Source organism: Sinocyclocheilus anshuiensis, unplaced genomic scaffold, assembly GCF_001515605.1.
Source record: "Sinocyclocheilus anshuiensis isolate Anshui unplaced genomic scaffold, SAMN03320099.WGS_v1.1 scaffold524, whole genome shotgun sequence".
In the NCBI taxonomy this organism is placed as follows: Eukaryota; Metazoa; Chordata; class Actinopteri; order Cypriniformes; family Cyprinidae; genus Sinocyclocheilus; species Sinocyclocheilus anshuiensis.
The window spans coordinates 922282-931749 of NW_015555703.1; the positions used below are offsets into that span (position 1 = coordinate 922282).

At 36.2% G+C, this 9468-nt stretch overlaps 1 protein-coding gene across 1 annotated transcript in view; it reads right to left on the reverse strand.

Moving 5' to 3' along the window:
• The window catches only part of kmt2cb (lysine (K)-specific methyltransferase 2Cb), a 132141-nt gene that overhangs the window by 42971 nt on the left and 79702 nt on the right, over window positions 1-9468 (reverse strand). The window contains exons 16-23 of the mRNA XM_016464556.1: window positions 7305-7424; window positions 7095-7199; window positions 6894-6998; window positions 5578-5759; window positions 4431-4595; window positions 3064-3173; window positions 2889-2972; window positions 582-794 (exon numbers count right to left, since the gene is read on the reverse strand). Coding sequence (XP_016320042.1) covers window positions 582-794; window positions 2889-2972; window positions 3064-3173; window positions 4431-4595; window positions 5578-5759; window positions 6894-6998; window positions 7095-7199; window positions 7305-7424 — 1084 coding nt within the window. The remainder of the gene's footprint in view (window positions 1-581; window positions 795-2888; window positions 2973-3063; window positions 3174-4430; window positions 4596-5577; window positions 5760-6893; window positions 6999-7094; window positions 7200-7304; window positions 7425-9468) is intronic.

Below are 9468 nucleotides of genomic sequence, written 5' to 3' on the forward strand. Positions count from 1 at the left end.
GATGCAATTAATCGCGATTAATCGTTTGACAGCACTAGTTATTTTACATTGCAAGTAACAATTCTAATATTTATATCTCAAATTCTTCACTTTCAAATGTTCAAGTCATCAAACTTTTATTCTGGTAAAATATTGGTACAATGCGATAAATTTGGAAATGGTGCAAAATGTGTAAATAAAGTGAACACCGCATTCTCATTTACAATCAAAAAGCAGTAATTAGGAGTTTATTACGGGAAAACTAAGTTACTAGTGAATATGTGTTCCCCAATCTAACTCTTACCCTACGTATTTAATTAAAGTTCAGCCTTTGATTGAAAATCGCATTAAGCCATATGGTGAATTCAGTTTTATTTTGATTAACTGTGCAACCACATTTATTTGTTTTAATTATTAGTGTTCCATCAACACCTGCAGTTTCCTCACAAACCCCCATTTGGCGTAGGTTTAATGATCTTAATTTGGTTTTTGTTTGGTAAAAGTTGTTAACCTTCCAAATTGCATCTCTTTTACTTTACTCTTTGTACACAGATATGAAACTACTGCTCAAAGAAGTACGGTTGAGATGTAGGAAGCAGTACTTTTGGTGTTGTCGAGGTTTCCGTCTCTGGAGAGTTCAGTCGGTGGGTCTGGAGGCGTCTGCAGCACGGCCACACTGTTCTGGTTTATGATCTTCAGCTTGAGTTTGGGTTTGGAGCGTCTCCGCCGCGAGGCTGCATTGGCGAGACTCTGGAGCTGGGACAGACCAGACTCTGTCAGACAAACTCCGTCCTGGGTGTACGTCCTCGTCAGCTCTGTGGAGCAGAAACACAGAGGAACCTCATTGGAAACATGAAGAAATTTTTTTTTTCTTTTGCGCACAAAAAGTATTCTCGTAGCTTCGTAAAATTACGGTTGAGCCCCTGATGTCACATGGATTATTTTCCCGATCTCCTTGCTACGTTTCTGGACTTTGATCGTGGTAATTACATTGCTGTCTATGGGAGGGTCAGAGAGCTCTCAGAATTCATCAAAAATATCTTAATTTGTGTTCCGAAGATGACGGGTCTTACGGATTTAGAACGACATGAGGGTGAGTAATTAATGACAGAATTTTAATTTTTGGGTGAACTAACCCTTTAACATGAGTTAATACATTAACTAATATTAACTAACAATGAGCAATGCAATTGTTACGGTTTTTATTCAGCTGTTCATCGTTTGCTCATGTTAGCTCAGGTCAACTAAATAATAATAACAGACACAACTTGAACTTGTTTTAATAATGTATTTAAATGTTGAAAATTAACAATAACTAAGACTGACAAATGCATTAGAAGTATTTTTTATTGTTAGTTCACATTAAGTAATGAAGTTCATTATTGTGTTATCAAAACGTCTTTAAATGACTATAATTTGACACCTTTATAAATATGTAAAAAAAAAAAAATTGTAATATTTTAGTAAAGAGACATCATTACCAGGATCTCTTGTTTTTGTGACTCTCTGAGGCATGAAAACAGACTCGACTAAATCCAAACAAGACTTGGCCGGCGTTCCAGGCGCTGTGTAATGAACACACAAATACACAATGTCAACCAAAAAAAAAGATTTATAAACATAAACCAGGCTTGATTGTGCTAAAGCTTTGTTTACCGGGAGAGAGGGGTGTATGGCCTTGGCACAGACTGCAGTCAAAGCTGGTGTCTGCAATCTTCTCCACCTCTTCCTCTGAGAGGATTCCCTGACACGAGGCATGAATCCACCTGCAGACACAGCAGAAACGGCACGTTTGTATGACAGATTAGAACGATAACTCAAACTGTGCCGCGTATTGAGGAGAGGCATGAGAGACTTTTCTGTTTCAACATCTTCGACTTTTAGAACTTACAACTGTAGTTGACAAAAAACAGGTAAAAATATGAGTTAAATAAAGGGATTGAAATATCACTGGAGGTGGGAACCATTACACCCTAGTAACCACCAAGAACATACTAGCAACTGCATATCTGTTTTGGGGATTTTATTTTTTTTTGATGTTTTTGAAAGATATCTATTATGCTCACCGAGGCTGCATTTATTCGATAATAATACAGTAAAACAGTAATAATTAAAAATATTATTATTGTTCAAAATAACTATTTCTATTTTAATCTATTTTTAAGGAATAAAAGAATTAATTTTATTCCTGTGATGCAAAGCTGAATTTTCAGCATCATTGATCCAGTCCTCAGTGTCATATGATTCTTCAGAAATCAGTCTAATATGCTGATTTGCTGCTCAAGAAACATTTATTATTATTAGAAATGTTGAAAACAGTTGTGCTGCTTCATGTATTTGTGGAAACTGTGATAACTCAAGATTTTGTGATGAATAGAAAGTTCTAAATAACAGCAAATAAATATTTGAAATAGAATTTTTTTAAACATTACAAACGTCTTTACTGTCAGTTTTGATCAATTGTGTCCTTGCTGAATAAAAGTACACATTTCTTAAACACACACACACACACACACCAAAAGCTTAAAATCTATAGTAAACCCCTAGAATCCACTATCTGAACAGCTTATCAAATATATTTCACATATATTGTTTTGCACCAATTTCACCAATTTACACTGCACCAAGTTGTGTTAATTTCGTTGACGAATAATTTTCGTCATAATTTTCGTCAACGACATCTTTTTCACCGACGACAACGAGAAGATAATGAACTAAAACTCTTTTTGAATGACAAAAACTATGATGTAAATCTATTGACATTTTCGTCAATGAATAAAAACGAGACGAAAATGTTAGGGAGGGACGATTCGGGAAGAGATTCATTCAGAATGAATCTGCTGCGTGGTTCGGAGGTTAGATGCGTACATATGAACCATTGTAATATTTTAGTAAAGAGACATCATTACCAGGATCTCTTGTTTTTGTGACTCTCTGAGGCATGAAAACAGACTCGACTAAATCCAAACAAGACTTGGCCGGCGTTCCAGGCGCTGTGTAATGAACACACAAATACACAATGTCAACCAAAAAAAAAGATTTATAAACATAAACCAGGCTTGATTGTGCTAAAGCTTTGTTTACCGGGAGAGAGGGGTGTATGGCCTTGGCACAGACTGCAGTCAAAGCTGGTGTCTGCAATCTTCTCCACCTCTTCCTCTGAGAGGATTCCCTGACACGAGGCATGAATCCACCTGCAGACACAGCAGAAACGGCACGTTTGTATGACAGATTAGAACGATAACTCAAACTGTGCCGCGTATTGAGGAGAGGCATGAGAGACTTTTCTGTTTCAACATCTTCGACTTTTAGAACTTACAACTGTAGTTGACAAAAAACAGGTAAAAATATGAGTTAAATAAAGGGATTGAAATATCACTGGAGGTGGGAACCATTACACCCTAGTAACCACCAAGAACATACTAGCAACTGCATATCTGTTTTGGGGATTTTATTTTTTTTTGATGTTTTTGAAAGATATCTATTATGCTCACCGAGGCTGCATTTATTCGATAATAATACAGTAAAACAGTAATAATTAAAAATATTATTATTGTTCAACATAACTATTTCTATTTTAATCTATTTTTAAGGAATAAAAGAATTAATTTTATTCCTGTGATGCAAAGCTGAATTTTCAGCATCATTGATCCAGTCCTCAGTGTCATATGATTCTTCAGAAATCAGTCTAATATGCTGATTTGCTGCTCAAGAAACATTTATTATTATTAGAAATGTTGAAAACAGTTGTGCTGCTTCATGTATTTGTGGAAACTGTGATAACTCAAGATTTTGTGATGAATAGAAAGTTCTAAATAACAGCAAATAAATATTTGAAATAGAATTTTTTTAAACATTACAAACGTCTTTACTGTCAGTTTTGATCAATTGTGTCCTTGCTGAATAAAAGTACACATTTCTTAAACACACACACACACACACACACACACACACACACACACACACACCAAAAGCTTAAAATCTATAGTAAACCCCTAGAATCCACTATCTGAACAGCTTATCAAATATATTTCACATATATTGTTTTGCACCAATTTCACCAATTTACACTGCACCAAGTTGTGTTAATTTCGTTGACGAATAATTTTCGTCATAATTTTCGTCAACGACATCTTTTTCACCGACGACAACGAGAAGATAATGAACTAAAACTCTTTTTGAATGACAAAAACTATGATGTAAATCTATTGACATTTTCGTCAATGAATAAAAAAATATGACTAAAACTAAATGGCATTTTAGTCAAAAGACTATGACTAAAACTAAATCAAAATTTGCTGACAAAATTAACACTATTTTGCACGGGCCAGCATCTCCTCCTCAGAAACTGTATCTAGTAGGTATCTAGTATGTTTGATGGCAGAGATTTGAGAGTTGAAAGGAATCCAAGCACCCTAGCAGGTACATGCACAGAGCAGACCACAGCTCACCTGTCACACTGGCGGCACTGCAGGATGATCTCCTCCTCGTTGTAGTCCTGCTGGCACAGTGGGCATGATGCCAGGCTGGCGCAAGGGGCACACTGAGTGTAATTATTCTGCCACTCACACCTCAGACCCGCAGACGTGGCGCCGCACTGCGTACAGGACACACACCTGTGGGAGGCCAAAGCGAGCACAATGACATTAATCACACACCACAAAAGGTCCTCCATTGTAACTAGCAAGTATTCTTAAATTAACCACAAGAACAAAAAGCAGCTAAAGCACAGTTGAAATAAAATGATTTTGTAAAATGATGATTATTTTAACATAATATTTTGAAATATAGTAAATTAAAGGTGGGGTATGTATTTTTTCAAAAACGCTTTAGAAAACTCTCGGGCCGAGTACCAAAACAAACTTGTAGCCAATCAGCAGTAAGGGGCGTGTCTACTCATGATGTGGAGGAGAGAGCGCTCAGTGCACAGGACGGACATTAGCCGAGCCGAGCGACAGAAAGATAAAAAAAACAAAAGAGGAAAACGTCTGTGGAACAAAATAAGGCTTATGATGAGGCAAGAAGCAGGACCCGTGTAAATATCGGATCAGCTTTCCAGCGCTGGAGAGAACTCAAGGAGCGGAAGGCCTGTGATCGGACACCGAGGTTGCTTTGTTTCTTCTCGATAGGCGAGTAACACAGTGTCTGCGCCGCAACAGCTAAAGTCTGTCTACACTGGACACGATAAAGCGACTGTTGAAAATCATTTGAAATTTGTGTCAGTACGTCATAAATAGAACGCAGCAGCAATTTTCTGTCTGGGATTTGTCGTGTCGCGCCACTCCGCATCCAGTGTAGACAGCATCACTGATTATAATGAGTTTGTCGTGCCGCGCCGCTCGCGTCCGGTGTAGACACAGTGTAACATTGGTTTTGCTTTGTTTCACAGAACTAATCGTTGCCTGGGTTGTGTACATATGTGTGGGTCGGAGCTATCAAAATAGTGGCGAGACCCTCTTGGGGTAGGGGCGTGTTTGATTTGGTGATTTGAAATATAAACATTGGCTACCAGAAATCACTTTCCCCACCTTTAAAAACAGATTAATACTAGAAATTTTCACGTTAATACATTTTTTGATTTTATGTGATGTGGAATACCATTTGCATTTCCAGCTCCCATTGGGCACGTTCTGCAGGGGCGGGTCTAAGCAGTAGGTGTGGTAGCTGATGTCACAATTGTCACAGAGCAGCAGACGTCCGGGATCGCTGGCCTGACCGCACGCCTCACACACGGTACACTCCAAACACCGCCAGCCTTTACTCAGCACCACCTTAGTGATCTGACAACCAATGCATGTCAGTTAGCACATAAAGACAGAACTTTAAAAAAAAACTAAAGAACACAGTAGTTTGTAGTAGCAGAACAGCAGCTTTTTTCAAAAGCTTTTTTTTTTTTGCTGTATCCTACTGACATTAATTGTAGGGACAAAAACAAAAAATTTAGACATTTTTCAAAATTACCATCTTTTGTCTTCCACAGAAAAAAAGAAAAAGAAATAGGGGTGAACTATCCCTTTAAGTAAGTAAATTGGTTCTATCTTGACTAAGATCAAACAGACTAGGGTTATTACTGTTAACTAAAACAAACAAAAACTACTAAAACATTTCTGGTAATTGAAATAAAGCTGAAATAAAATAAAATACAACAAATATTAGATGAAAAACTTCATCTTCATATAATACATCTAAATACTTCAACAGCTTCAAGCATTAAAATTACTAACTGGAAAACAATAAAAACTAAAACTGAACTAAAACTAATAAATTATATCTAAACAGTAAAATATACATATACACACACACACACACACACACATATATATAAAACTATATGAATATAAAACGAAAATGACAAAAGCATATAACAAATGTACAAATAATTAAAATGATTAAAATTAAAAAAATTAAAATATAAAATTCCTGTGTTGCAAAGCTGAATTTTCAGCATCATTACTCCAGTCTTCAGTGACACATGATCCTTCAGAAATCATATATATATATGCTACACATACACTGTATATATATATATATATATATATGGAATCTGATGAATAGAAAGTTTAAAAGAACAACATTTATTTGAAGTATAAATCTTTTGTAATATTATAAATGTATTTACTCCCATGTTCTTAAATTTAATGCATTCTTGTGTTTAAAAACAAACACAGTGCTTGAATAATATCAATACAGTGTCGCCCTGCACGTATTTTACTGAAATATTTTATACTTAAGTAATTTCAGTGCTATTTTGGTTTTTAGCAATGCAGATTTTTAAAATCTTTTAATGTAATTTTCTTCCCAGGTCTGGCAATGTTTTTTTTTTGGCCAGTCATAATTAACACAACCATCAACACCTCCAACAGTATTAGAAAAAGGGAAGGATGTAATGGCCTCATCCTGCTCAGTGTGCTCACCTTTATGTTGACACAGAAGGGGTGGTAACACTGTCCACACTGAGCACAGGCCAGCAGTCGACCCTCCACACCCTGTCCAAAACTCCCACAAACCACACACATATCCTAAAGAAAACACACACACACACACACATTAGTGTAAGAGAGCAGCAGACTCCACATTTACAGCTGCAAGCAGCACGACCGCTCAGAAACATTTACCTGTTTCATAGTGAACGTGTCTGTACTAGAGAAAATCACTACTGTATTGTGCATGGCGTTTTCTTCCTCTTCCTTAAATGTGCAAATGGGTTCCATGATGTTTATCTGCAGCAACACAAACAGACCATACAGATAAACGGAGGAGCTGTATAGCAATTTATCCACATATCAGAACAAACCATGTAGTAGCTGTCAGATAATGTGGCGTACTCCTGGTGTAGGTATTGGAGGGACTCCATTCTTCATTCTGGCCCGGCCACGTCCTCCCCGGCCCGTGACACCCGAACCCCTGGGCCGTCTCCTGCTGGGGAAGCCAGATCCCCGGCCCTGCTGACACCACAGAGACACCATCAGGGTCATGTTCACTGCCAGAGAGTGATTCTCATCGAAAAGAAGAGGCTAAAGGAAGCAGTAGTAGCTTTATAATTGTGATAAATGTTCAATAGTGTGTAGTTACACTGTAATAACAATGCTATACACCCACTTTGCATTTATAATTTCACATTTCTGATGAAATACAGGGATCCTACACATTTCAATGAATTTCCATGGTTTTTCCAATAGTTTGTAATCACTGGACAAGGATTTTTCAAAAGTTTAGGGTCAGTAAGATTTTTTTTAATGAAAGAAATTAATACTTTTATCAAGCGAGAAAGCATTCAATTGATCAAAAATGACAGTAAAGTAACATTGGTACAAGAAATTAGATTTTAAATAAATACTGTTCTTTTAAGCTTGCAATAAAAATAAACAAATCCTGAAAAAAAGTATCACTGTTTCCACAAAAAGATTAAGCAAAAAAATAAATAAAAATAATAATATTAAAAAGAAAAAAAAAATATTGAGCAGCAAATCAGCATATTAGAATGATTTCTGAAGGATCATGTGACACATGTAATGATGCTGAAAATTCAGCTTTGTGTCACAGGAATAAATTATATTTTACAATATATTCAAATAGAAAACAGTTATCTTAAATTGCAATAATATTTCACAATATTACCGTTTTCACTGTATTTCTGGTCAAATAAATGCAGCCTTGGTGAGTATAACAGACTTCTTTCAAAAACATAAAAAATAAAAAAAACTTACTGACCCCAATATTTTGCTATTGAATATTTTAACGCTTAATGTAATTACAAAAATGTACAGTAACTATAAAAATATATAAAATATAAAAATTCTATTCATTTGCATAACATTTCCAAATCTGAAAAGTCTATTTTTATGGTATTTCCAGTTTTCCCAATGAACATGTCAACTCCGTCAACAGGATTTCAACCAAGCAAAGAAAAGCTATTTGATAGTATTGCTACAGCTAACTGAAAACTTCAGTAATTTATGAAATGATTTTAGCAGGCTGACAAACACATCTGATGTGTGATTAAATGGAGTGGCTAAAGAAAGGAAAATGATGTGATGCTCCAAACGGTGAAGCATTCAACTACTTTTCCTGTCATGTGAAGTTAGTCAAACAAATGAGCAGATTAATCTCATCTTACTTCTGTACACCACTTCAAAGAGCCTTCTTCAAACACTCTTGCTGACTTAGTCCTCTGCATGGACAGGACCGAAGCAATTGTGAGCAGGAAACAAGTCACCAAAGTTTTTTTTTCTCCTTATGCTTATATTTAATGACTGGCCCACCAGCTCAACTTTAATGCACTGTGATCAAATAACCAATCCAAACCAAACACGGCTCTCCCTCAATTTAACTAGCTGTCCCAGTGGAGCAACATTTCCCATAATGACACCAATTTTGCAGAGACCGTGACACTCGGTGTGAGACGGCATCTAAGGGAGCTGCCAACACGGCTATCAGGCTGTTGAGAGGCCTCGGCCGTGTTATTCTAGCGATTTCACTTCTATTACCCTGTCAGTGCGTTTCCTTTCCTCAGGGGCTGCCATTCTGACTGTCACAATCAAAACCCTTTCCAAGAATTACACTCCCTCCCTCCCTCGGCTTCACAACTACTGTTCCTCTCGCCGGACCATCAGCCCTTCTTTCAACTTCTGCCTCTGCCACTCACACTTGATCGTTTTTTAAATTGCTCCTTTCATCATTTGTGTTATGCTACCTGACTGGACTTAATGCTAAAATATTTTTCAGCTTCTGCTGTACCATATTAAATATATATGTGACCCTGGACCCTCTCGCTGGACCATCATTTCAGACTTCATGCTTTTTAAATTGGTCCTTTCATTATCTGTTTTATTCTATCTTTTTTGTATATATATTATGTTATTATATATATATATATATATTACCTTTTCTTTTTAGATATGTATTGTTCATTTATATAAACTAAAAATTATATGTATGTGACGTACTCTATTTTTACTATTTTTAATATATATATATATATATATATAT